Here is a 27,732-nt window from a genome sequence, read left to right on the forward strand (position 1 = left end):
CAGTGGAACCCTCGTGCTAAAGCGAGGGGCTAGCCCTCGGCACGTCCTGCTCCGGTCTCTTCCCTCCCAGTGCCGGCAGGGGCGCCCTTGGCGTTGCCGCCGCCGCCGCCGCCTGTGAGACACAGCACAGTCCTGGGCCTCGGGCTCTTCCCGTGCTGTGGTCAGGGACGTCACCCGGGTCGCTTAACACCGGCTGTGGGGACAGCACGTACGACGGTACTGCCGAAGGTTCACCGACAGGGACCAGGGCTGTGGTGCCGTGGGGGAGCCTACTGCTTGCAGTGCCGGTGTCCCGTACGGGAACCGTTCGAGTCCTGGCTGCTCCGCTTCCTATCCAGCTCCTGCTAAGGTGCCTGGGGAGGCAGCGGAGGACGGCCCAGGTCCTTGGATCCTCCCAGCCGTGTGGATGGAGCTCCAGGTTTCAGCCTGGTCGTCCAGGTCATTTTGGGGAGTGAACCAGCAGGCGGAAGCTCTCTTCTCTCTCTCTGGCTTTCAAATAAATAAATAAATAAATAGATCAGTTTTGTAAAGTGCATGGAAAAAATGAATGAAAAGGCAAGTTTATTTAGGTGCGATATTTTTGAAATCCATGCAACACCCTCATCCTGGCACCCGCCGTGAGCCTCTGAGGTCCCGCCCGTGCCCTGCACTCGCACGCCCACAGCGCCGGGCCTGGTGTGCTGGTCTGTCGTGCGTCTGAGCTCAAAACCAGCATGCAAATTCAATCTCAGTGTGCGTCGTGTCTGGGGCTGCTGCCGCCTCGGGGGTGGCACAGAACAGCTGTGCCAGCGGCCCCTCCCCGCCCGAGGCCGGGAGGACACTCCTCCACTGCAGGGGCCACGCACTCACCCCACGTGTGGACGCCTGTGGCACCTGTGGTCGTGGCTGCGGTGACAAGGCTGGCGTACGTCCACAGAAGCCTCCTGTGAGGTCCGCGGCTGCAGAGCCGGGCGGGCGTGCTTCCTGTTTGCTAACGCGGTGCCCTGAGGCCCGGAGGTGAATGAGGCGTACGGTCAGTTTATACTGTGTGTTTCACAGACACGCGTGTGAGGGCGTGCGAGGACACTGACACAGGGAGAAGGGGCCGGAGTTTGGCCCCACAGTGCAGTCGCCACGTGGGACGCCAGCTTCCGGCCAGTGTGCGTCCTGGGAGGTCACCGATGACGGCTCAAGTACTTGGGCCCCTCCCACTCGTGTGGGAGCCCCAGACCGAGCTCCCGGCTCCTGGCTTTGGCCCTGCCCGGCCCTGGCTGCCATGGGCACTGGGGAGTAGAGCGGCAGCTGGAAGACCTCTCTCTACTGTCCGCCTTCCCAATGGATGACGTTAGAATACGTTCACGGAAAAACAGCCCTGAAAGGTGAACTTGGACGCAGGGTCTGGCCCTGCAGTTCAGACGCGCGTCCCACCTCGGGGCGTCCACCTCGGGGCGTCTGGGCGCCATCCGACTCCAGCTTCCTGCTACCGCAGATCCTGGGTGGCCCCGGCGACGCATCTCGGCCACCCACATGGAGACCGGGGCCGAGTCCCAGGTTCTGGCCTTGGCCCTCTCCAGGGCCACTGCAGGCATCTGGAGAGTGAACCAGGGGACAAGCGGTCTCTCTCCATCCGTCTGTCCCTCTGCCTCATAATAAATACATAGGAAAAACTAAGATGTCTCTTGCTACAAAAAAATTGAAATCCACGCGTAACTTCATCGTATGTATTTTCCACAAACTTCCTGAAGCTCCCTCCTGTATGTACACACGTGCACAGCACATCCGTGTGTGTGTGGGTGCGTGTGTGCATCTTTCTGGACAGCAAGTTCGTGACAACTTCCCCGCGTACGGCTGGGTCTGTGCCCTGTGGAGAAGAGCAGGCTGTCCCATCCCAGCGTGGAACCACCTCCCCTCCCCGCTGGGTCGGGGGCCGCGTGGATGTTTAATTTAACAGATATTTTCAGGTCATCCTAGGGCAGCCAGCTCCCTCGAAGCCGCTGATAACAGGGCTGGGCTGTGCTCGCCGGCCGGGGGCTGGCGTCTCATTACTCAATCAGCTCCCCTCCCCTCCGCCCGAGCCTCAGGGCTTCTCACGATTCTGTCTGCGGGTTTTCCTTGTGGGGACCCCTCCATTTCCCCGCTGGGTTCTTTGTTCCTCTCCTGTCCGCGCGTGCGCTGTCTGTGCACTAAGTTGAGGCCTGGCATGGCGTCTGGGCCCCACACTTCCTGTTTAGACCGGCCTCATCTGTTGCCATGAACACTCTTTTAAAAGATTTGCATTAAAATTCTTAAATGCTTGTTTTCGTCTGCTTGAAAGGCAGAGCAATGGCAATCGGTGGTGGGGGATTGGAGAGAGAGAGGGAAAGGGAGAGGGAGAGAGAGATCTTCCATTTGCTGGTTTGCTCTCCAAACACCCATGGCAGTGGGGGCTCTGGCCCAGGGGCCTGGAATCCATGCAGGTGGCAGGGGCCCAAGTGCTTCAGCCATCGTCTGCCTCCAGGGTGTACACCAGCAGGAAGCTGGGTCAAAAGCGGACCCAGGACTCAAACCCAGGCGCGGGTCCTACATCGGTGCCCGGCCTACTGCATTCAGTGCCGACACAGGGGCCGGGTGCTCGGGGCAGCAGGGCAGACGCCGCGTGGCGAGCCCGATAGGAGTCCCGGCTACTCTGCTTCCAGTCCCCGCTCCCTGCTCACGCGGAACCTGGGAGGCAGCAGGTGAGGGCTCAAGCAGTTGGGTCCTGGACTCCCATGTGGGTGCCGGGCCCAAGGACCTGGGCCATCTTCCCCTGCTTTCCCGGGCCATAGCAGGGAGCTGGATCGGAAGTGGAGCAGCCGGGACTCAAACCGGCGCCCAGATGGGATGCCGGAGCTGCAGGTGGATGTCGTCTCCTTTAAGGTACGAGGCAGGGACTTGGGCCGAGGCTCTGCTTCCTGCTGTTGAGAAGGGCTCGTTCCCGCCTCAGGCTGCTGCCCGACCCTGTCCGACCCTGGCCGGGCGTCGGCCTGTGCTTGCGGTGCCTTCTGTCCCGTTGCCCGTGCACCTGTCACTCCAGCAGCTCTGCCTGGCCCTCGTGCTGGCAGCCACACGACGGCTTGCCCTCGGCTCACTGGACCAATTCTGCTTTCTCCTCCAAAGCCTTTCGCTGCTTCCGGTCCTTTCTCTTTCCAGGGAGAGTTTAGAATAACCTCGCCGAGGTCTTCCACAACATCTCCCGGGGGTCTTCTGGGCATCAGGGCAAACTTAGATGGACCTGGGGAGAAGCAATCTCACTGCCACGCAGTTTGGGTCCCCGAGCCAGAGGTGTCTCCTGCTCCGCTTGGACGCTGCATCCTCACTTGACGCTCAGCCGTTCGTCGCTGTTAGGTAGAGATCGATGCTTTCACGGTCAGCGTCCCGTGTCTTTGTGAACTTGTTCCAGCAGATTTTTTGCAAACTCGTTTGGGTTTTCTGTGTGGCTGGGGACTGGGTACTTCTTCCTCCTGCTCTGTGGATCTTGGGTTTCCCTGCTTTGCCTCATTGGCCCTGGCAAGAACTTCTGGCGCTATTCCGAATAAGAATGTGACAGCAGCTGCTCCTGCCTTGTTTTCTACTTTAAAAAATTATTTGAAAGAGTGACAGGGGGAGGAGGAGAGACACAGAGAGGAAGATCTTCCATCTGCTTATTCACCCCCCAGTACACACTGCAACAGCCAGGGCTGGGCTGGGCTAAATCCACGAGCCCAGAGCCCCACTCGGGCCCCCACGTGGCTGGCAGGGACCCAAGTACTTGGCCCGGCTCCCACAGCCTCCCAGCTGCGTCCTCAGGGGGCCAGGTCAGAAGCACGGCAGCTGGGGCCGGCGTTGTTGGAAAGCAAATAAAGCCGTCGCCCGCGATGCCGGCGCTGCTGCAGCCCACGTGGGCGCTGGCTTGTGTCTGGCTGCTCCACTTCCCATCCAGCTCCCTGCTGTGGCCTGGGAAAGCAGTGGAGGACGCCCGAGTGCTTGGGCCCTGCACCCACGTGGGGGACTTGCATGAAGCTCCGGCCCCAGGTTTTGGTCTGGCTCAGCCATGGCCATTGCAGCCACCTGGGGAGTGAACCAGCAGATGGAAGACCTCTCTCTCCCGTTCTCTGCCACTCTTTCCCTTTCTCTGTGAATCTGCCTTTCAAGTAAAATAAAATAAATCTTAAAGCCAGCTCTCTGCTGTGGCCTGGGAGTGCAGTGGAGGATGGCCCAAGTGCTTGGGCCCTGCACCCCATGGGAGACCAGGAGAAGCACCTGGCTCCTGGCTTCGGATCAGCGCAGTGCGCCGGCCGCAGCACACCAGCCGCAGCGGCCATTGGAGGGTGAACCAACGGCAAAGGAAGACCTTTCTCTCTGTCTCTCTCTCTCTCACTGTCTACTCTGCCTGTCAAAAAAAAATGTATTTAATTTATTTGAGGGGGGCAGAGACACTGCACTTTTTTTTTTTACAGATTTATTTATTTTACTTGAAAGTTCAGAGTTACACACACACAGAGAAGGAGAGGCAGAGAGAGAGGTCTTCCATCCGCTGGTTCACTCCCCAATTGGCCACAACGGCCAGAGCTGCGCCGATCCGAAGCCAGGAGCCAGGAGCTGCTTCTGGGCCTCCCATGTGGGTGCAGGGGCCCAAGGACTTGGGCCATCTTCCGCTGCTTTCCCAGGCCTTAGCAGGGAGCTGGATGGGAAGCGGAGCAGCTGGGACTTACACCAGCGCCCATGTGAGATGCGGTGCTGCAGGCGGCGGCTTTACCCACTGTGCCACAGCGCCGGCCCGGAGACACTGCACTCTCATTCACTGGTTTCCTCCCCGAATGCCCACAGCAGCTGGGGCAGGGTCAGGTGGATCAGACGCCAGGAATGCATCCGTGTCTCGAACGTGGGTGGCAGGGACCCAGCTCCTGGCTCCATCAGCAGGAAGCAGGAATCAAACCCAGAGCCAGGACCCAGGCGCTCTGATTAGAGGTGGGTGTCCTGTGGTGGCTTAGCTGCTGCACCGGACGCCTGCATGGCCGTCCTCTGTGGGGCGTGCTCTGGGGGCAGGAACGCCCTCCCAGTCTCCATCTCAGCCGTTCCCTCTCTCGGCGGCGTCTTCCAGAGGGCAGCGTTTCTCGTTCTAGCTCCTCTCAGCAAGTCGCCACCCCCTCTCCGCCCCGGCATCGGCACCGCGTCTGAAAATCGTCCCAAGCCTGCGGTTCTCCGGGGTCCTCTCCCCCAGCTCTGCAGTCGGGGGGAACTGGCAGCTGTGTCCACCGCCTGCTCTGAGCCAGCTCTCGGGACAGGGGCCAGGTCTGGGTCTGGAGTGGCTTCGTCTGCTGGTGGACACCTCCTTGTGCCCGCCCCGGTGGGCCTCAGAGCCCCGGCGCCCTGCGCTGCCTCCACCCTCTGACCGCCGTGGCCCCATCTGCTGCCCAGCCTCTGTTCTCGGCCCTGGACCTGCCCGACCCTCTGCCAACGCCGCGCCTTCACCTGTAGCCTGCTCTTACCCCAGTCACCAAGATCGTCATTTGCTCTCTTGTTACTGGTTGGTTCTGTCCCAAGCTTCCCTGTCTCTCCCGGGTTTCCAGTCTCCGGCGTCTGGCGTATGTGGAGCCTGTTTTGAACCCTGCTGTTGTGTGCAGGTATGTGTGGCTGCCCAGGCAGCCCCTTGCCCGTCTTCACCCTCTCTCCGTCCAGACCACGGCCCCGTCATCCCCCACCGCTCAGCGCTCTCATGCACCAGGGCTGATTTTACCAAGGCAGAGTTGAGAGGAGACAGGGAGAGAGTGCGCTGGCGAGAGAGCTTCCGTCTGCGGGCCACTCCCCAAATGGCCCCACAGCCAGGGCTGGGCCAGGCTGAAGCCAGGAGCCAGGGGCTTCCTCAGGGTCTCCCACGTGCGTGCAGGGGTCCAAGCACTTGGGCCGTCTTCCACTGCTCTCCCAGGAGCACGAGCAGGGAGCTGGATCAGAAGTGCAGCAGCCGGGACGTGAACCGGTGCCCGTATGGGATGCCGGCACTGCAGGCAGCTGCTTAACCCACCGCGCCGCGGTGCTGCCCCACCCGCCCAGCAATTTATAAAAACGCTTCGTCCAATGTTTCTAGCTGTGATGAGGGAGGGGCTGGTCCGGACGTCCTGACCCATGTCACCGGGGCAGGGCCCCGTTGTTTCTTTCCTAGGGTGACACAGGGGCCCGGGGGGACACCCGCCGACAGGGAACATGTGACACAGGAGGACCACGGCTGAGGCCAGGCCGGGGTATATCGTAGGGGTCAGGGAGGATGGCGTCTGGGGGATGGTAGCTGCCCATGGGGGCCACATGTGTTGCTTTGGGGTCACTCACGCCGCCCGGGTGGAGCGAGGACAAGGATCCCAGCAGAGTCCCTGCATGGTGGCTGCTCAGTCGGTCCCCCTCAGAGCTGATGTGTGGTCATGCGTGTGCACACATGTGTGCGCGTGTGTGTGCATGTGTGCACGTGTGTGAGCGCGTATGTGGGATCTCACCCTGACCCCTCTCAGATGCTGGCTCGGCTGCACCTGCCCCTGTGCAGGGGACGAGGGGGCAGAGCTGCCTCCTGCACACGCGTGGGTGCGTGACCGGCAGTGTGCTGCCTCCTCCGTGCCTCCCTCCCCCAGGGTTTCCCAGAGGAGCCTCAGAGACCCGAGAAAATGTCCCCAGCAGCAAACAGAGCCCCCAGGGACACTCCCTCCCCTGCCCGGAAGCTGGTGGTGGGTCACGGAGGTCAGAGGTCACTGACAGAGCCAGACAGCCCCAGGAGCCCAACTCCAGGCTGGGGGCACTGGAAAATAGCTTTGCCCAGAATACAGGACGGAGGCTTTGAAGGGTACGTGCCTGCCTGGTCCGTTGGTGGGCTGGGGCTGGGGGGGGGTGGGGGCAGGGCAGGGCAGGGCAGGGCAGGGCGCCGCGCCCTGGGGTGGGGTCCTCAGAGGCACAGGTCTCCAGGGAGCCGCTCTGAACCTGCTGGGGGGAGTCGGCTGGGCCCACGAATGCCGTGCCGAATGCAAACCCTTCCGTGGGACAGGGGTTTGAGTGGACAGGCTGCCCCTTGTTTCTTGTTTCCTGCCGCTGTGGTCACAAATCCCGCGGTGCCAGCCAGAAGCCCCCGGAGACCGTGAGAGCAGGCAGCCTGCGAGGTCAGCGCTGGGGGTCACCTGCATGGACCTGCCACTCTCGCGCTCGGGGACACCGCGGGCACAGGTGCAGCAGGAGGGGCGGGGGTCCCCGGCGGTGGTGGGCGGGGCTGGCCCCTGGCTCTGAGAGACCAACAGGACCGCACCCACTTGCTTTGAATATGGGGCCCACACCCCTGAGCATGCGTCCTGCCCCCCTCAGCTCTGAGATGGTAGAGGTGGGGCCCCTGCCCAGGGCCCTGCCCCTCCCCTGCTCGCCCCTCCAATCCCCTCCCTACCCCTACTCCCTCCTCTTCTTCCTCACCTACTCCCTCCTGCCCCCCCCCCCCGGCTCAAGGAGAGTCCACCACTCCCCAGTGTCCCCCAGCCGGGGAGGAGGGGGCGCGGCCCCCGCTGCCCCACTGGGTCTGCTCAGGGCCTGGTCTCCACTGAGCTAGAGGGAGGGGAGGCCCCGCTCCCCAGAGAATGCCTGGTGCCCAGGCCGACCGCCCACTGAGGACTCGGCACGGCAGCCCCCGTGGGGACTTCGAGTTTCCACTGGAAACTCCGCTGGTGGGCCAGAACAGCGCCCCCTGCGACCTAACACGCCTCACGTCAGCCGGTGACCTCTGACCTCCACCAGCGCCTCTCCACGGGCAGCTGCGTGCGCGTCTGCATGGACACGGCCCTGAGCCTGTGCCGGGAGCAGAAGGTCACCGTGTGGCCCTCGCCAAGACCGCCCGAGCAGAGCCCCCCTGACCCTCCCCCTCCCCAGACTTGGGGCTCCCTCAGGGCAGGCCTGACCCGGCTGAGCCTCCGAGTCCCAGCCGTGAACCGGAGAGGGTCCCGTTCTGGGTGGGGCTGTCGAGAGAACGAGGAGCCAGATGGTGTGCAAAACACATTCCGGAAAGTTCCGCGCCTCCTCTTCCTTCAATCCTCGCGCCGGGCCCAGCCGCCCGGCGTCTCTGGCAGCGGTTCCCTGCCAGGCCTGTGGCTGGCTCTTGCTTGTCCATCATCTCTGGGCTGCGGCATCGCCTGCTCAGACAGAACCCCCAGAGTGCACCGCACAGAGGCACTCTGCCCCTCCCCCTCCCTCCCCCTGCCCCTCCCCCTCCCCCTGGACGAGGCTGGTGCGCGCCGGGACGCTGGGTCTGAGAGCGGACGCGGGCTGGAGTGGATACGTGTTTATTGAGCCGGGCACCGGGTGTCGCTAACACTGGTGGCAGGAGTGTGTCTACACTGGCAGCACGGGGACCCGATGAGGTCACTTCCTGGGGATGTCCTGCTGCGTGTGTGCCCCGGGGCAGCAGGTGGGCAGCAGGCCCTGTGGAGTCCCGCCTTAAAGGGGATGGATTTCTAGAACCTTCTGCTCAGGGTTTCCAGCACCCTCGCTGCCTCGTCTGCAGAGATGCCCGTGTGTGTCTCACGCCAGGTGGGGAGCTCCCCAGAGACAGGCCTGTCCTGTCCTCCACCTGGGCCCCTGGCCAGCATGGGCCCCGCGCCACGCAGCAGGCGCGAGTGGACATGGGCTCCGGGCAGTGACAGCTCGGGGGTGGCCCCCGCGGGAAGGCATCGGAGAGAGGCTCCGGGGACGGAGCTGGGGGCCCTGGGCTGGGGGGCACGTCCCGTCCCTGCCGCGGTCAGACCAAGGGGTTGGCCGCCTCGTGGCTGTAAGAGCCTGGGCACCCCTCCTCTGCTCTGTCACTCCTCCAGGAGCTGCCCTGCCCAGATGGTGTGACAGAGCGTGGGGCGCCGGCCTGGGGTTCCTCCCCGTCCCTGGGAGCCCCTGTCATCACAGGGACAAATGCCACAGGGACACCCTGACTGCCTTCTCCTCCCCAGGCCCCCGCGGCGCGGCCAGCCTGCACCCTCGCTCAGCCGGCCCCGTCAGCGACCGTCGCAAGCAGCAGCGTGAGCCTCAGACCCCGGCCGCAGCTGCCAGCCGCACGGTGACCTGTGCCCCCCCAGGGGACCTGACGGACGGAGCTCCGCTAAACCCACCCAAGGGACCGAGCGCACAGAATGCACACCGGGAGTCACAGGTGCGCACGCCCGCGGGCCACGCGTGCAGGCAGCGGGTTCCAGGGTGTCAGCGAGCCCCCAGCCCGGGAGAGGACAGACTATTGCTTGTGGCCGGGGGGCTCCGCCTCCTGCCCGTGCTCCGGGCTCAGGAGTCCGTGGGGGGGAGTCTGGGGCGCCAGGCACCCGCCGTCCGCTGCCACCGCCCCGGCGCTCCCCGGCGTCTCTGCAGAAGCCGCTCTTCTCGGAGGCTGCGCCGGCTGCTCCGGGTCTCGCCGCCCCCATCCTGAGGCAAAAGGGCTTTCTGGGAGAAGCAGAGGGAGACACAGCGTTAGGGGGTCTGTCCGCGGAGGGAGACACAGCGTTAGGGGGTCTGCCGGCGGAGGGCAGCCGGAGCCCGGCCTTGGTGCTGGGGAGGCCAGCGCCCCCCGTCACACGCCAGGACAGGAGAAAGCCAGGGACGGGAGCCACGAGCGCCACTCCCAGGGGACCCGGCGCTGTCCCCGCCCCGAGCGGCCTCCTGGTACAGTGCCCACCACCGCCCTGTTCAGCCTGAAAAGTATCCGACTCAGCAGATCACGGGGTCGCTCTTGCCACAACGAACTAGAGAATTTCCAAACGGGTTCGGACCCCCTGCAGGGGGCCGGGATGGAGCCGGTCCTGGGGAGAGACCAGCATGGCCCGGTCACGGGTGCCCCAGGGCGCTCAGAGCGCTGACACGAAGCCCACCCTGACCCCATCACAGGCGCTGTGGCCCTGTCACCAGCGCCGAGGAAGTGGATGTCCACTGGTGAGGGGACACGAAGCCGGGGGCAGAGGAGCCATGGGCAGGCAGGCGGCCAGGGTTTAGACGCGACAAGGTCTTCAGAGCCGACCTCTGTAAGGTGAGCACCACCTTGGAGGGCGGGACCTCAGCCGGCACCAACGGGGGCGACTCCTCGGTCCCTCTCCTGTGCCTGCAGCCACAGCCGCCACCTACCACCATCACCACCACTCCCAGTGAGCCGCGCGCCGGCCTCCATTGTCCACCTGTGTCCTCCCTGGAAAGCCGGCCCCGGACGGCCCCCAGGGGGTTGTGTGTGCTGCTCACTGCTGGGGCCCAGGACGGGAACCTGCACACGGCAGGTGCTGAATGAGTGGGTGAATGAAGCGAGCCAGCTGTTCAGCACAAAGCCAGCAGGAAGACTCGTCGGGTGCACGTGTGGACCTCTGCGCCCGTCTTAGGAGAGCCGTGGCCAGCGCCGTGGCCGCCAGCAGGAGCCCCTCTACCGGTGAGGCTGGGTCTGAGACACGGCTACGGATAATGACTGCTGCAGGGGAGAAGCGGGTAACGGACAGGTGCAGGGGTAGGTGACACGGGTACCCCGCACCCTCATCTTGCACAGTTGGGTGCTAAAGAACTGCTCAGATGTTTAAAGTCAGCAGTGCAAGGGTCAACAGAAGACTAGTTGAAATGGCAGACGAGGGCTCTAGTTTGAAGTTCAATAGGGGCATATGGTGTGTTCTATGGGAAGGAAAGTATCCTGTCCCATTGTAACTTTGTAACCAGGATGAGAAACCTCAGGGTCAACAGCATGGCTCTCCAACTGATCACAGGACACATCCTAGAAATAAGACAGAAACACAGAGACCACACTGGGGAAGCCCACAGCCCCCACGAAAGCTATAAAGCTGGGAGCCCAGAGGACGCGAAGATGGCAGAAGCTGGCAAGCGCACCTGCCACGCTGGCCACGGAACGGAAACACTCCCGCTGGACACAGAGGCACTGGAGGGAGGGCGCGCAGGGCCACTGACGGCCTGGAGACGACGGTGCGGAGGGCTGTGTGGCAGCGGGAGTGCCTTCAACACGCAGACCCGTGGTCAGTGTTATGCTGTGTGCGTCTCACCAAAATCTTTCAGAAGTACGGGCAGAAACAAGTTCAAAGCAAGACAAACCAGGGGCCGGGATCCAGCGAGGAGATGTGCGGGCTGGTATCGTGCAGCAGGTTAAGCCGCCATCTGCATTGCTGGCATCCCACAGGGGCACAGGTTTGAGTCCCGGCTGCTCCACTTGCAGCCCAGCTCCCTGCTGATGGCCTGGGAAAGCAGCAGAAGACAGCCGAGGTGCTTGGGCCCCTGCACCCATGTGGGAGACCTGGAAGAAGCCCTGGCTTCAGCGTGGCCCAGCTGTGACTACTGCGGCCACGTGGGGAGTGAAGCAGCAGATGGAAGACCTGTCTCCCTCTCTCTCTAACTCTGCTTTTGAATTTTAATTTTTAAAAAATATTTATTTATTTATTAGAAAGAGTTACACAGAGAGAAGAGAGGCAGAGAGAGAGAGAGAGAGGAAGGGAGGGAGGGGGAGAGAGAGATATGTGTGTGTGTGTGTGTGTGTGTGCGTGTATCTTCCATCCACTGGTTCACTCCCCAGTTGGCTGGAACAGTGCGGATCCGAAGCCAGGAGCTCCTTCTGGGTCTCCCACGTGGGTGCAGGGGCCCAAAGACTTGGGCCATCTTCTGCTTTCCCAGGCCACAGCAGAGAGCTGGATGGGAAAAGGAGCAGCCGGGTCATGAACCAGCACCCATATGGGATGCCGGTGCTTCAGGCGGTGACTTTACCCGCTACGCCACAGCGCCGGCCACCACTCTGCCTTTTAAATAAATACACCTTGTGTTTAAAAAAGACTGAAGTTGGGTGGAGATGACACAGTTGAAGGAGAAATCCAAGGACCCTGTGACACGGGCGCGAGTCACCATGAGGCTTTCACAGTAGCAAATGCTAAGGCGGCAAACAGCACAGCCTCGGTGGTCCGCCAGCAATGACTGCTGGGAACTTGGGAAGGAGGCGGCGGCGAATGCCGGCGTTGGTGCGTTTCAGTCCAGCTCCCCTGTGACAGGTGAAGTTGGCAAAAACGACCAGGACATAGGAAACCACACAACCTAACAAGTGACGAAGTGTGTGCGTGCACTGAACATGAGCCACCTCCTTCCGTCCCAGCGCTCTTGAAAACGCACGCACACACAATGACTATCAGGCCACAAAGAAATTAAATTCCAGAAAGTATAAATCGGACGTTCTTGCACAATATACTAGAATTTGATAACGTTAATAAAGCCACTCTAGCCCCAAGAAATGTATCGACTCTTTAACCTGAGAGTCAAAGATGGTAAAAAATAAAAATTGCAGAATATTTAGGCAACAGCAAGAGGAGAGACTCTGACGTTTAAGAACCGTGAGATGGAGCCAAGCGTCGCTCGGAGGAAAAGTCAGAGCCGCAACCGTCGCTGTTATCAACAAACAGGGAAGCATTAATCACTGAACTAAAAACGCTGGAGAAAACCAGCCCAGGGAAGACTGAGGACAGGAAAAGGACAACCGGCCGGCGCCGCGGCTCACTAGGCTAATCCTCCGCCTAGCGGCGCCGGCACACCGGGTTCTAGTCCCGGTTGGGGCGCCGGATTCTGTCCCGGTTGCCCCTCTTCCAGGCCAGCCCTCTGCTGTGGCCAGGGAGTGCAGTGGAGGATGGCCCAGGTGCTTGGGCCCTGCACCCCATGGGAGACCAGGAGAAGCACCTGGCTCCTGGTTTTGGATCAGCGCGGTGCACCAGCCGCGGCGGCCATTGGAGGGTGAACCAACGGCAAAGGAGCACCTTTCTCTCTCTCTCTCTCTCACTGTCCACTCTGCCTGTCAAAAAAAAAAAAAAAGGACAACCGCGATGGAGTTCAAGAGGAGGAGCCAACAAGTAAAGCCAACCGCAGGTTTTACTGAAGAGCAGGGAGGCACGGAAGGCACTGAACACGCAAGACACGGAGGGGGTGGGTGGCCTCCGCCTCCCTCACGGCTCCCACAGGGATTTGCAGACGTCAGCTGAGACCTCCACGCTGCGAAATTTGGGGGCCAGCGCTCGGCCCCCCCACTCGTCCCTCAGCGGCCGTGGTCCCAGTGATCCTGCCTCCTGCCCCTGAGGCCCCCAGCGGTCACTGCCCACCGCTGGCCAGTCCGGCCCTCGCCTTCTCCTCTCCATGCACCCCCAAGCTGTCATCTCCTCCCAGGGATGTCAACATCACCCCAGCCTCAAACTCGCACCCACACCCACGCTGTCAGTCAAAGCACGCACACTTGACGTCACCTAACAGCGCCGTCAAACTGCACCTGCCCCAAACGAAAATCCCAACCTTCCTCTGCCCTGGAACTCGGCCCCTGCGTGCCCTTGGTGCACACATCCTCTGGTTCAGCCTCCCTAAAGCACCCAGAGACGCCATCTCCAGCCTCGCCCATCTCTCATCCCCCATCAACCCAGGGCTGGTCCCTCGCCCCCCTCAGGCCACGCTGTCTGCCCCTACCCCAGGCTCGCCCTGGCCTTCCTGTGGGCCGACAGCACGCTCGGCTCGGGAGAATCCTGACACAGAAGCGCCGACCAAGCAAAGGAACCGAGGAGCCCCACGCGGCTGCACCCGACGCCATCACAAAGCCTCCGCGAAACGGGTGAATTCCAAGAGCACAGGGGGTCAGCCCACGGATCCAGGAAGGGAGAAGTCTGAGTGGGGGGCAGGCAGAGAGGCAGACGCCGTGAGGCAGCCACTCCAAAACCCGAGACAAGCACGATGCGAACGGAAGCCGTCGTGGGAAACCGCCAGGTTCCCGCGCCCGCCCGGCCTGCATCGCGGTGGCAGAGACCGAGGGTGAGGCACCTGGCAGGTGTGGCTTCGGCTTCACGGCGGGCAGGGGGCCTGGAGCCTGATGTCTGGGCAACCCCACGTTGCAGCACCCGGCCATCAGCCTGGAGACGCGCCTCCCGGGGCGACAGGTGCACCGGCTCTTCCATCACGGCTCAGGCTGCGGCTCGGGAGCGGTGCAGGGAGCGGAGGGGCCCCCGCTGTCCGTGACCCAGTCCATGGCTGCCCTAGAACCCTGTCCTGATGCTCCGCCCCCCCGCTCTCCTTCCCAGGGTGCCGCTGCCGGGCTTTGTGGCTTTACTGCCACATACCTTCCTGGAAGTTGTCTTGGATTCGCATCTGCCTCCCAGAGCCCCCTCCCCCACCTTGGCTACTGAACGCGCCCAGGGCCGACTCCGAGCTTCCGTCTGGACCTGCCCCTCTCTCCTGGCTATCCTGCTGGAAGCCCCGAGCCTGCCCTGCCGCCTGCCTGCCTTTCACGCCCAGGGCCACCCGTCAGCCTCTCTCGCTGGCTCTATTTTGAACACAGACCCCAAATCGCACCCGCCGCCCGCCCCCCTCAGTGCTTCTAACAGGTGTCCCTGCTCCCACCTCCCCGGGCGTGTTCAGCACAGAAGCCGGAGTGCTCGGTGCTCGGCACAGTCCAGCCCCGATGGCTGCCCAGCCCCAGGCCCTTCCTGCCCTCGGTGCCTCGTGGCCTCCACGGGGCTCCTGCAGCCACACAGGCCGCCCCGCTTTCCCCGACAATCCTGGGCGTGGCACTCCGTACACAGGCTGGGGTTCAGGTCCTGCCCCTGCTGCTCACGCGCTGTGTGGCCCCGGCCTGATCACTCAGCTTCTCTGGGCTTTGGACTCTCCCCAAAGGCACCACACGTGGGCTGCGGGTCAACCTCACTGCCATGGACACCCCCTGACCACAGTGCACCCTGCTCGTAGGTGCTCGGCGCCTCGGGGCCGCTTTGGCATTGAGCTGCCTTCCAGAAGGAATCACTAGTGAATGTCACCTCCTGTCTGCTTCTGTGGTGGCCACGCCCCGCCACGCAGTGGGTCCACAGGTGCAGAGAGCCGGCTGCCTCAGCGCTGAGTATTGGGGGGCCTGGCCTGGGGACGCCACCAGGAGGAGGGGACGCCCAGGCTGAGCCCCCAGGGGGCCACGGCGGTCTGCACCAGCGGCTCCTGGCTGGGTGGGGGCCAGGTGAGCACACGGGGCTGGGGAGCGGCGGGGAGGAGGGGGCCCGTGGCGTGTGCTGATTCTTCCGGGCCTGGTTCCAAGAACCTGTCCTTGATCTATGGTGAGGAAACCAAGGCCCGGGCAGCCGCCGATGCTGCTGCTGCCCACTGGGCCACACGGCCGCCGTCGTGTGGGCCGGGCAGTGCAGCCCCCATCTGCAGCTGGTGCCACACGGCCACCGTCGTGTGGGCCGGGCAGTGCACCCCCCATCTGCAGCTGGCGCAGCGGGCCGCGTCTGCACCCTAACAGGGAAGATAAGGGAGCACCTGGCAATTTGCATAATGAAGCTTCCAGAACTGTCAGCCTGGCAACAGAAAGGCTGGCGGTGCGGGGGCCGGCAGAGGCGGCGGCGGCCCAACGGGACTAAGTGCCAGGTGAGCCGCGAAGCAGCCCGCGGCGGCCAGGGTGGGTGTGGGGCGGCGCGGGCTTCCCGCTGAACCCCCAGGGCCACCCAGGCCGGGGGGGCGGGAGCCGGGTGAGCTCCTGTGGGGACCCCAAGGCTGCTCACGGGAGGCGTGAGGAGCCGCAGCGCCCCGCCCGCTCGGATCAGCGCCCCCCCACCCCACACGTCCAGCGCGGCTGGGCGGGGCACAGGCCGGGCGAGGAGGCGGAGCCGCGGAACTCACCTGTTACCCCTGCAAGGGCCCCCCAACCCAGAAGTCCCGGACCCACGGCCACGGCCCTCGGCGCCTTGGGTCCCCACGCTGTGGCTTCCCGGCTACGGCTGCCTAACGGTGACGTCCCGGCAGTTCTGGAGCTAAGCCGCGGCCGGTGTCTCCCGAGCACTTCTGAGACTGGAGACTGACCCTGCAGGCCCTGGAAGACGGCTCGGGCGCTCTCCCAAGGCGGCTGGCGCCGGTCCTAACACACAACAAAAGGCTTCTAGAACGTTCCTAGCAAGGCGGAATTGAAAGATGCATTTTACCTGGGGGAACGGGGCGGGGGGGGATCCGTGCAGAGCTTCTCCACAATACACGTCTTCCACGCACTGACTCTCGTGCGTGTCCTGTCCCCCAGGTGTACACCTGTGCAGGTACAACGGCCCCCAAAGACGTCCCAGAGGTAAAAGGGACCTGCTGTGTGAAAGGGGAGGAGGCTGCCAGGGGAGGTGACCCTGGCCTGGTCGCTGGGCCCCATGCAATCCCGGGGGTACCCGGAAGAGGAGGTGAGAGAGGGAGGTGTGCAGGGGGCGCCAGGACCGAGGCCAGTGCAGGAAGGGGCCCAGGCCCAGGACGGCAGGAGGCCTCTCCAGGAGCTGGGCGAGGGCACTACTTCACCCCCAGCAGCTCCCGGAAGGAGCCCGCACTGCCCACACACGCTGTCAGGCACCCCTGAGCCCCAGAGCAGACTCCCAGCCACCGAGGCTGGTTCACTGGTGACAGCCGCTGGGGGGACGTCACCCCGGGCCTCGGGGCCGTGTGTGCCACAGGATGGATGCACCCAGCCAGCCGCTTCCCCCTCCCGCTCGGCTGGGCACGGGGGACAGCACGTGGCACTGCGCCAGGGACACTTTCTGCAGGGACCACACAAGGCGCTGCTTGGGACAGCCCCGCCCCTCGAAAGTACACGCGGCACGGGTCCCGCGTCTGCACAGCTCTGCCGGTAACAAAACCTGCCGACACCACCAGCTCACCGGAGCGCCACGAGGGCCGATGGAGGGCCCAGGGTCCAGAGGGTGCCGGCCGACAGACGCCCTTCCCCACGTCCGCTCCCCTCCCTGAACTGCGTCTGGAACCTCTCGGCCTGACTCCAAGGCCAGCCCGGGGTCAGCCCCCGATCACGGAAGCCCGGGGCTGGGTGCGTGACCACAGCTGGCCATGGCCCTGCACTCGGAAGCCTGGTCCTCTGGAAGCTGGTGGCGGCCGATGCAGGGGGGCCTGACCCCAGTCTCGGGAGTGGAGCTGAGAAACGAATCCCTCCCTCCCTTTCTCGTGTGAGTCGGGCTGGCTTGGGGCTCCTGAGAACAGCGCCAGAGGGCTCTGATGCTGTCACTGGGCGCCAGGCCAGGAGGGACCCAGGGGCTCCGCTTCCTGCCCAGGGTGTCAGAGCCCAGGCAGACCCCTGACTCGCTCAGTTCTGTAACCTCCCTGGGAGGAAAGCAGAGTTGACGATTCCATTTTACAGTTGGGTAAAGCGAGGCTCAGGGCCACAGAGCCCAGCTCTTCTGCGTCCAGCACGGAGCTATGAATAGCACAGGGAGCGGGGGGGGGGCATCTGCACACGCTGCTGGCTGGACGCACCTTCCTACCCCCCCACTGACCTGTCCCTCGGGGAGGAGCCACCAGGACTGACGTCACTCACGGGGGACGTCCCCCATGGAAGCGGGCAGGCAGGGTGCCTGGAGCCTGGCCTGGCTTCCTGCTCCTCCTCCACACTTGGCCAGGGTCGGGGCACCTTGGGCCGGAGTCAGAGGCTTCCCCGGTGAGCCACGGTCTCTGACGGGGCTCCGCCAGGACACCTGCCCTGGACCCAGCTGGGCGGGCCATGTTCCTGCTCCGCCCTCAGCTTTCCCGTCTGCGAGGACGGAGGCCACCGGCAGCCATGAGCGTGAGCGGGGACATAGACCGTCCCCTGCTGCGCCATGAGGCAGCCCCGGCCGACACCAGACTGGAGCCCTGTGCGAGACCCTGAGCCACGCACTCCCGGGATGGGGGAAGTGGCTGCTCCATTTCAGAACACCCTGGGAGACCCAGGGAGCAGGATGGCTGGGGGGACCACCCGGCAAGGTCACCCTCCCCTGCGCCCTCGGGGAATGGGGCTCCGGCCTCGGCCTGCACAGCCCAGGGGACCGGCGCCCACTGTCCACCCAGGGTGGCAGGTGCAGAGGGCGCCACTGGGTCCTCGCCCACGGAGGTCGGCTCCAACCCAGGCCGGCGGGGATGGCGGCTCCACGGCCTTGTCCTCTGCTTTGCGTGAGAGGGGCTGGCCAGGGTGCAGCTCCCGTGGGGGCCGCCCGCCTGCAGGACACTCAGTCCACCCCCCCAGCTGGCCGTCCCCTTTCTCCAGGAGCCCCGGTGGACTGGGCTTGTGCAGGTGGCAGGACCCGGTGTGGCTGCAGGTGCCGCGGGCACAGAGGTCATGGCTACAGCTAACACTCGGCAGTCATGGCAGACTCCCTGGGGTTTGGTTGTGTCTGTGGCACACTCCTGGCAGGGTCACTGGGCTGCGTGGAGGGTGGCTGAGCCATGGAGGGCTCCCGGCACTGCCCGGCCCTGGCTGTGAGGCTGGGGGCACCTGCCGGGGGTCACGGCGCACTCCCTGACTGCCCCTCCCCCCCAGCTGCCAAACCCAGCCCCTGCTCTGGGAGGCATCGTCTCCCAGAACTGACGGAGACCTCGCTCTGTTCCCGCGGCAAGCGAGCCATCCGGTGTCCCTGCAGACGTGAGAGGCCAGAGGTGGGGGAGGGGATGTGGGCTGTGCAGGGCCAGCTACACCCGGCTGCTTCTGACGCACAGGACGGAGCCAGAGAACATGAGGACACAGAGCGCGTGAGGCAGAGGGCAGGGCGGCCGGCTCCCCACGCCCCCTCGCTGCTGCTCCCCTGCCCCCAGCTCCTCCCTCAGGCCTCCCCCACCCTCGGACAACCCACACTGCTGATCCCCAAAGCCTCGCTGGCCCCAGGGCACCCGGCTGGGCAAACTGCACCAGCGTCTTCCCGGCTGCCCCGCCCAGTGCCCCAGAACCTTCCTTGGATCCCCCCAGGTGCCTCCCACCCCATCCCTCAGCCAGCCCCACGGGCTCCAGCCCCTCCTCGAAGGCAGATGGGGTCTGCTGGGCGGGCTCCTGGCTCCCTTCCCCACTCAGCCAGCACTGAGCAGGACATTGTTAGAACAGGGACCCGGAGCCAGGCCTCTCTGGGGCTCCCCGTCCCTGGGTGAAGCCCACTCCTCACCATGGCCCTGCTCAGTGAGACCCTTCCAATGTCACCCACCCTTCCCCCCGCCTCCCTTCCCTCCCACACACGTGCCACCCAGACCCTCCTCCTGGTGCGTAAATGCACACACGCGCTGTGCCCCAGTGCCTTTGCACATGCCGGCCCCGATGCCTACAGCGCCCCTACTTCATCTGGGCTCCTGCAACCCTGGAAGCCCCAGTCCCTCTCGCCACAGCGGTCAGCTGCCCAGAGGGGCGGGGGTGAGGCCGCGAGGGCCCGAGTGCCAGCCAAGGGCCCGTCCTGCTGCCGGGAGCCCCAGCAGAGCCTGGTCGAGGCCGGGCCTGACCCCGCCCGTGGGGGTCTGGAGGCTGCTCCGCTCTGGGAGCGCCTGCCTTGCCCTGGGGCTGCCGGGAGCCCCTCCCTCCCACCCCTCTGTCCTGCAGCCTTCCAGGAAGGCCCGCCTCCGAACATCCACCTCCTGAAGGTTAATTTTTAATGCCACGGTGCTAAATATTTGATGCCGCAGCGTGGACTGAGACCCATGTTCTCCATTAAATGCCACAAAGCGCCCCGAGTCGCCCCCATCTGCGTCTGCGGCCTCTGTTTGCGCCCCCCCCGGCCCTGCCCGAGTACCAGAAATACCCTCGCCCGGCCTCGCCATGAATTTTTAAAAGTGGCTCCTGCATCCATTCTGGTCCCATTGGCGCCTCCATCGGGCACACAGAAGGTCAAGGAGGTTTGCAGAGGAACACGGCGGCCGCAGCCTTGGGCCCTGCCCCCTCCCTGTGGGTGACCGCAGGTGTCCTGCCCCCTCCCCCGTGGGTGACTGCGGGTGTCCTGCCCCCCTGTGGGTGACTGTGGGTGTCCTGTCCCCTCCCCCGTGGATGACTGTGGGTGTCCCCTCCCCCCGTGGGTGACTGTGGGTGTCCCCTCCCCCGTGGGTGACTGTGGGTGTCCTGCCCCCCCATGGGTGACTGTGGGTGTCCTGTCCCCTCCCCCGTGGGTGACTGTGGTTGTCCCCTCCCCCCGTGGGTGACTGTGGGTGTCCCCTCCCCCGTGGGTGACTGTGGGTGTCCTGTCCCCTCCCCCGTGGGTGATTGTGGGTGTCCCCTCCCCCGTGGGTGACTGTGGGTGTCCTGCCCCCCCTGTGGGTGACTGCAGGTCCTACCCCCCCGTGGGTGACTGTGGGTGTCCCCTCCCCCGTGGGTGTCCTGCCCCCTTCCCCTCCGTGGGTGACTGCACCCTGCCTGTCCCCATCACCACCTCCTGGTCCCAGGATCCGCTCCTGTTTCTGCCCCTCCCGTCTGGAGCTCCCCTGGCCCCACTGTTCTGGCCGCCCCGGCCCATTCCCCGGCCCTTCCTGCCACCCGGGCCCTGACCCAGGGTCAGATCCAACACGTGTGGGTGTGTGCATGTGTGTGCACTTGTGTGTATGTGGGGATGTGCAGGTGTATGTGCCCGTGAGTGTGCCTGTGTGTGAGCATCTGTGTGTGTGCATTCGGGTCTGTGTGCATGTGTGTCCGTGTGCATGCGTATGTGGGCATCTGTGTGTGCACGCATGTGTCTGTGCATGCCTGTGTGTGTGCATCTGCGTGTCTGCATGCCTTGTGCGTGCATATGTGTATGTGCAATTGGGTGTGTGCCTGTGTGCATCGGTGTGTGTGCCTGTGTGCGTCAGTGTGTGTGCTTGTATCAGTGTGTGCCTGTGTGTGTCGGTGTGTGCCTGTATCAGTGTGTGCCTGTGTGCATTGGTGTGTGTGTCTGTGTGTATCGGTGTGTGTGCCCTGTGTGTACCAGTGTATGCCTGTGTACATTGGTGTGTGTGCCTGTGTGCATGCAGGTGTGTGTATGTGCACATGGTGTGTGCATGTGGGGGTGTACATATGTGTAAATGGGTGTGTGCATCTCTGCGTGCCTGTATGTGTGCACACTTGTGTATGTGCATGTGCACGTGCACGCATGTGTGCCTGCCTGTGTGTACATCTCTGTATGTGTCTCTGTGCATACATGCATGTGTATGTGTGTGCCTGTGTGTACATGTGTCTGTGCATGTGTGTATGTGTGTGCCTGCGTGTACATGTGTCTGTGCATGTGTGTGTGCCTGTTTGTGTGACACACCCTGCCTCACAGACCCTACACACCCCTGGCTCTGCCCACCCCACCCAGCACCACCTCCCCCGGGCAGTGGCCTGTGTCCACCATCCCCCCTGGGTCCCCACTGCCCCCGGCACCACCTCCCCCGGGCAGTGGCCTGTGTCCACCGTTCCTCCTGGGTCCCCGCTGCCCCCAGCACCCACCTCCCCTGGGCAGTGGCCTGTGTCCACCATCCCTCCTGGGTCCCCGCTGCCCCCGGCACCCACCTCCCCTGGCAGTGGCCTGTGTCCACCATCCCTCCTGGGTCCCCGCTGCCCCCGGCACCCACCTCCCCTGGGCAGTGGCCTGTGTCCATTGTCCCTCCTGGGTCCCCGCTGCCCCTGGCCCCCACCTGTCCCTGGCAGCTTTCCTCTCCTGCTCACCTGGGACCCAGCCACTAGGAGCCACTCCTGCCCCCGACGCTGCCTCCTGGCGCCCACTGTCCCCACACACCCACCACGCTGAGCCCACAGCTCCTGCCCCGGTACTGCCCCTGCCCCCACCCCACGTCCAGTCCCACTGTCCGTCCCACATCACTCCTGCGGCCACTCCCAGCCCCAACCCGACCCTCGCTGCACAGGGCAAGGCCCCAGGGCAGCCTCCCCAGCAGCAGGGCCCAGCGGCCCCCCGCCACTGCTCCCCGACACAGGGCCCCACACGGCCAGTCCTGGGTCCCTGCCTGGCACCCTCTGGGCACCGTGAAAACAGCAGGAAGAGCGGCTGGGGGGTGGGCACAGGAGTGGACACCTCCCAGCCACAGGCACGCCTCGGCCCCCGCCCTCTGACGGAGCCGGGGCACCCACGTGGGGGCACTTGCTGCCCCCCCAGCTAATCTCAGAAGCGAGTCCTTCCACAGTTAGGGCGGGAGGATCAGGGCGAGGGACACAGACGCGGGCACCAGCGGGCACGGAGCCCCTCAGGGCGCTGCAAGGAAGAGTCCCAAGGAGCAGGCTCCGCCCCTTGTGGGAGGAGGCTCCCGCACCGCACCTGCTGCAGGGCCCAGCGCCGCCTCGCTGTCCCCCAGGGAGCTCTGCCCCCACCCTCACGGACAAACGCGGGGATCCAGATGCAGACCCCGCCTGTGTCCAGTCCTGAAGGCCCCGTCAGAGATGGGGGACGGACATGCCCAGTCCGATTCACCCCAGACGGGCATCTTCAGAGGGAACCTTCCGGAAGGTACGGGGGCCCAGGGGCTGAGGGCGCCCATCTTTCCAGCAAGGCCGGCGGCGGCCAGGAGCCCATGCCGATGTCTTTGCTGCTCTCAACTGGGGTGCGACCGCGATGGCGACCTTAAACCCACGAGAGAACTCACACCTGGCCGTCAGACAGCAGCGCAGGAAGGGGCGGCCAGGACCCAGGCACGGGAGGCGTCCTCCTGCCTTCTCACCTCCCTGCTCTCTGTCCCCAGAAGGGCCAGGAGCTGGAAAAAGGCCAATGCATGGAACCTTCCAGAACCGGCTGGCCACTACCACTGGCAGCACGCATGGCCGACTCCCACCAGGTAAACCCGCCCAGTCTGTCACCGAGTGCAGGGGTAGGAGGCAGGCACAGCAGCCACCGTGGCCCCAACACCCCACGCAGACGCCACGGACGCCACCCACGTCAAGGCCACGGGAGCAGTCCACGTGGTGGCATAATTTAGTGAGGAGGGTTCAGTTTGCGTCACCCTCGGGTTGAAGGTGGCCTGTTCAACCATAAGCTGATCCAGGTTGACGCATCACAAGGGGCTCCGCTAGTTCCTGGGGCTGTGGCGATGCCGGGTCCCCCAGAAACGGGGAGAGGTGATGGGCGGCTGCCATGCGCCTCGGGAAACGTGCAAGCCCTGAGCCGGAGGCGACAGTGCTGAGAGCGAGGCTGAGTCCTCTAAAAACAGCGCCTTGATTTAGAGTCAATTAAAAATGGATTAAGTAAACAGCGCCAGGCAAGACCGACGCCAAGGAACGGAAATTTGGAAAATAAACGTTGGTTTATGGAAATGGTTTCAATTATCAGCTGTCTCGGGGGCACAGTGAAATACATGGGCAGCTCGCAAACGAAGATGCGGGATAATGAACAGAGGTGGGAGAGGCAGCCACTCTCGCCACTGGGCCCAGAGACGCAGGCGAGTGAGACCCGGGACCCCGGGGCCGGCGCCGTGGGAAAGCCAGAGCCTGTGGTGGCGGCATCCCCCATGGGCGCCAGTTCTAGTCCCGGCTGCTCCTCTTCCCATCCAGCTCTCTGCTGTGGCCTGGGAGAGCAGCAGAAGACGGCCCAAGTCCTTGGGCCCCTGCACCCGCGTGGGAGACCTGGATGGAGCTCCTGGCTCCTGTCTGGCCTGGCCCAGCCCTGGCCGTTGTGGCCATCTGGGGAGTGAACCAGTGGATAGAAGACCTCTCTCTCCGTGCCTCCTTCTCTCTCTGTAACTCTGATTTCCAGATAAAATAATAATTTTTTTTCACAAAAATAAATAAAACAAGGACCCCCGTGGTGGAGAGGCCGCTGGTCAGCCCCATGGGAGAGAGGCTGTCGCCGGGACGGTGCCACCCTGGCTCAGGAACCCTCCCGCCGGGATCCCCCCTCCTCGCCGGGATCCCCCCTCCTCGCCGGTGTCTGTGGCTGAAAACCCCGGGAAGTGGCTACAGCTACGTCACTGCTGCTCAGACCAGGGTCACAGGGTAACAGCAAGGTCACGCCAAGTGCGTGCGAATGGAATGCAAAATTATGCACACAATTATTAGAAAAATAGTCACAGGCGTAGGAGGACAGAAAAATGCGAAACAGACAGAGTGTGAGAGGCTGTGTGGCTCTTCTGTTTTTTTGCTTCTACAATAACACAGGGCAATCATCCTAACAATTACTGTTCACTGAGCCACCTGCAGCCCTGGTCTACCCTCACGATCACCCTTCCTGGGAAGGCTGCCTATGCCCATTTCACTGACGGAAACACTGAGGCTCGGAGACGTTTGTGATTTGCCTGTGGCTCTCACTAAAACACCAGGATCTGAACACAGGGCCAGTCCCAAGCTCACCGCCCTGCGAGTTCGCTCAAGGGCGGGGAGGAGGAAGATTGCCTGCCAAACCAGCACGGCTCTTGCATTTTTACGCCCTGTGCTGTGCCGTGCGGGGACCCACGCCACTCAGCATGGTCTGCTCAGGAAGGAGGCAGGCGGTGAGCCGGCAGGTGGGTCCCCAGGCCTCTCCCCAGGCTCCAGGGGAAGTCTGGGGGCTGGGAAAGACCCTTCCCTGCTGCAGCAGGGGAGGCTGAAGGCTGGAGCCAAGTAGAAGCAAGCAGCGACCCAGCTGGGCACGCACCGGGCACACACCAGGCACACACCAGGCACAGCGCCCCCGCCTGAGTCAAACCGCACAGGGCCCCGCCGAGCTCCCAGAACCAGAGAGGGCTCATGGCGCGAACGCCCCCCAGACCCAGGCCTCACGTGCTCTGGGGGACACCTGGGGCCCCGCCCCAGCCCGGCGTCACAGAGGACCACAGGCATGGCCGCACACTTTAGGAGCTGGGCAAAGGCGGGGACGGGGACCTCCCCTGGGGCCAGGAGCCTGGGTTTCGGCGCAGCCACGGTGCAGCTCCCCACGGCCGGGGCCTCCGTTCACTCCCCCACGACTCGGAGCTCCGGTGCCCCAGCGCCCAGCGAGGCCCAGCGCAGGGGCGGCCGCCGCTGCCCACAGTGCCACTCCCTCGTCCACCTGCCCCTCCCCCTGTGCCTTCGAAGAACCAGGCCCTGGCAGAGAAGGCCCGCCAGTCCGACGCACGCTCACTGTGTCAGCCACGTGCCAGGCACTGTTGTAGATGCCAAGGGTCCCGCTGGGCCAGGACCCCCACTGCTGCACACACCGGGTCAGGCGGCAGTGACGGCAGATGGGCAAGTTGGGGCTGGGGGCTCCTCTCAGGGCACTGCTGATGGTGGGGGAGGGGAGAAGCAGGTGCAGTGGAAGGGGGGGGTGGCGGCCACGCCCACTCAGGGAGGGTCAGACACCAGGGGAGGCGGAGGACAGGGCTGGAGCCCAGGGAGTAGCAGAGACGGAGATGGAAGATCCAGGAAGGAGCTAGGGCCCTCGGGGGTGCAAGGCTGGGAAATGGGCAGCGAAGGGGACCAAGAAGGGGGCTGGGGACGGGGGACGGCCAGGGGTCCAGTGCTGGGGACGGGGTCCAGTGCTGGTGACGGGGGACCGCCAGGGGTCCAGTGCTGGGGACGGGGTCCAGTGCTGGGGACGGGGGACCGCCAGGGGTCCAGTGCTGGGGACGGGGTCCAGTGCTGGTGACGGGGGACCGCCAGGGGTCCAGTGCTGGGGACGGGGGGACCACCAGGGGTCCAGTGCTGGGGACGGGGGACCGCCAGGGGTCCAGTGCTGGGGACGGGGGACGGCCAGGGGCCCAGTGCTGGGGCGGGGGACGGCCAGGGGTCCAGTGCTGGGGATGGGGGACCGCCAGGGTCCAGTGCTGGGGACGGGGGGACCACCAGGGGTCCAGTGCTGGGGACGGGGGACCGCCAGGGGTCCAGTGCTGGGGACGGGGGACAGCCAGGGGCCCAGTGCTGGGGACGGGGGACAGCCAGGGGTCCAGTGCTGGGGACGGGGGACAGCCAGAGGCCCAGTGCTGGGGACGGGGGACCGCCAGAGGCCCAGTGCTGGGGACGGGGGACCGCCAGAGGCCCAGTGCTGGTGACGGGGGACCACCAGGGGCCAAGTGCTGGGGACGGGGGACAACCAGGGGTCCAGTGCTGGGGACGGGGGACAGCCAGGGGCCCAGTGCTGGGGACGGGGGACCGCCAGGGGCCCAGTGCTGGGGACGGGGGACCACCAGGGGCCCAATGCTGGTGACGGGGGACCACCAGGGTCCAGCGCTGGTGACGGGGGACAACCAAGGGTCCAGTGCTGGGGACCAGGGACAACCAGGGGCCCAGTGCTGGTGACGGGGTCCAGTGCTGGGGGCGGGGGACCACCAGGGGTCCAGTGCTGGTGATGGGGGACAGCCAGGGGCCCAGTCCTGTCCCTCCTGGGGCGGCGCCTGCACCACTGTCTCCCGCTGCCCTCCCCCTACTTCTAGCAAACACCTGTGTGTCCACTGAAACCCCGAGCGCTGGCCGCCCCCTCCTCCGTGGCCGTGGGCCCTGGGGGCAGCCCTGAGAGGCAGGAGAGGCTCTGGGGAACCTGAGTCGAGCTTGGGAAGTGATGTCCCCATGTCCCCGGCCGGGGTCCGCCCCCACCTCCTCTCTCCCCGACCCTGCTGGGCGAAGGGAGAGTTTGCTTGATCCCCTGCCGGAGGCCCTGCGGCCACCTGACCACAACAGGACAGCTGGACTCCGAGGCCGGTCCAGGTGCTTCCAGGAGAAAGAAGCCTTGGACCTGGCCCCCGAGTGTGCCCCTGACCCCCAAGTGTGCCCCCAAGTGTGCCCCTGACCCCCGAGTGTGCCCCTGGCCCCCGAGTGTGCCCCCAGCCCCCGAGTGTGCCCCTGGCCCCCAAGTGTGCCCCTGACCCCCAAGTGTGCCCCCAAGTGTGCCCCTGGCTCCTGAGTGTGCCCCCAACCCCAGAGTGTGCCCCCGACCCCCGAGTGTGCCCCCGGCCCCCAAGTGTGCCCTGGCCCCCAAGTGTGCCCCGGCCCCCGAGTGTGCCCCTGGCCCCCAAGTGTGCCCCCGAGTGTGCCCCCAACTGCCAAGTGTGCCCCTGGCTCCCGAGTGTGCCCCGGCCCCCGAGTGTGGCCCCGGCCCCCGAGTGTGCCCTGGTCCCCGAGTGTGCCCTGGCCCTGGGCTGCACCTGGCATTGGGCAGGTCCCAGGCAGAGCTGGGAAACGCCACGTGGGAGTCCGAGGGAGCCCGATGCTGTGTGCGGGCAGCTCCACGGGACGCCTGAGCCAAGATTTGCCTGCGGGAAGACGCAACCCCAGCACAGCGCGACGCATGATCGGGAGAAGAGGCTGGGAGGGAGGGGCCGCCTGGCTCCCGGGCCAGTGTCCTCCAGGGACATGGACTTGGGTGCGGTGGACAGTTAGGAGCTGAGACCACCCCTGTGGAGGCACAGGACGTCGGGCGGGAACTGAGAATAACGAAAAGTACTTTTCACCGTGGCTGGGACTGGGGCGCTGGCCCCACCCCAGGACCCCGGAGCCTGTGGGGGCAGGGGCCAGGGGTTGCAGGACCTGTCAGAGCCGGGAGGGCCTTTCCCTCCGCTGGCCCGCGCAGCCCCTGCCGCCTGCTGTGGAGGGGGCCCCTGGCTTCTCTCGCCAGCCTGGCCTGTCACCTTCGAGGCTCGAGGCCTGGGCTGAGTTTTTGGTGGCCCCTAGGGCAGGGCAAGAGCAGAGAGAAGCCTCAGAGACCCCTGGGGGCATCGCTGACCCATAAAGCGGCTCCCCGAGGAGGAGGGGCCGGGCAGACCGTGTAGCGGAGCGCAGCCCCTGCGCGCACCTGCAGAGACCCTCACCCAGGCCTCCGCTGGGAGCACCCGGACCCCGGCTCTATGTTTCCCCTTACGCACTGAGGAGCAGCAAAGACTAATTCCGGGAGCCGAGGCCGGGCCCCCCACCCCAGGGGCTTCAGAGCTGGGCCCTGGTGTGGGCAGGGACAGAAGGAAAACCAACTGTCCCTGCTGCCCTACTGTGTGCACCCCTTACTTCTCGTTACCATCACCCGCCGAGGCACTGGGGCTCAGAGGGGGCCAGCGGGCCACCAGGGGCACACAGCAGGCCCAGCCCTGGCTCTGGGCCGTCTGTCACTGTCCCCTGGGAACACTGCACTG

General features: G+C 64.9%; 1 protein-coding gene across 3 annotated transcripts in view; it reads right to left on the reverse strand.

Annotated features, from left to right (window-relative positions):
- Nucleotides 1–8,257: 8,257 nt before the first annotated feature.
- Nucleotides 8,258–27,732, reverse strand: part of SHISAL1 (shisa like 1) — a 90,458-nt gene continuing 70,983 nt past the window's right edge. For all 3 annotated transcript variants that reach the window (XM_089307716.1, XM_089307715.1, XM_070053028.2), the window contains exon 5: nucleotides 8,258–9,411. In XM_089307716.1, the coding sequence (XP_089163842.1) occupies nucleotide 9,411 (1 nt within the window). In that variant the 3' untranslated portion in view covers nucleotides 8,258–9,410. The remainder of the gene's footprint in view (nucleotides 9,412–27,732) is intronic.

This window comes from Oryctolagus cuniculus, chromosome 11 (assembly GCF_051225735.1).
Source record: "Oryctolagus cuniculus isolate XC-2025 breed Fujian yellow rabbit chromosome 11, ASM5122573v1, whole genome shotgun sequence".
In the NCBI taxonomy this organism is placed as follows: Eukaryota; Metazoa; Chordata; class Mammalia; order Lagomorpha; family Leporidae; genus Oryctolagus; species Oryctolagus cuniculus.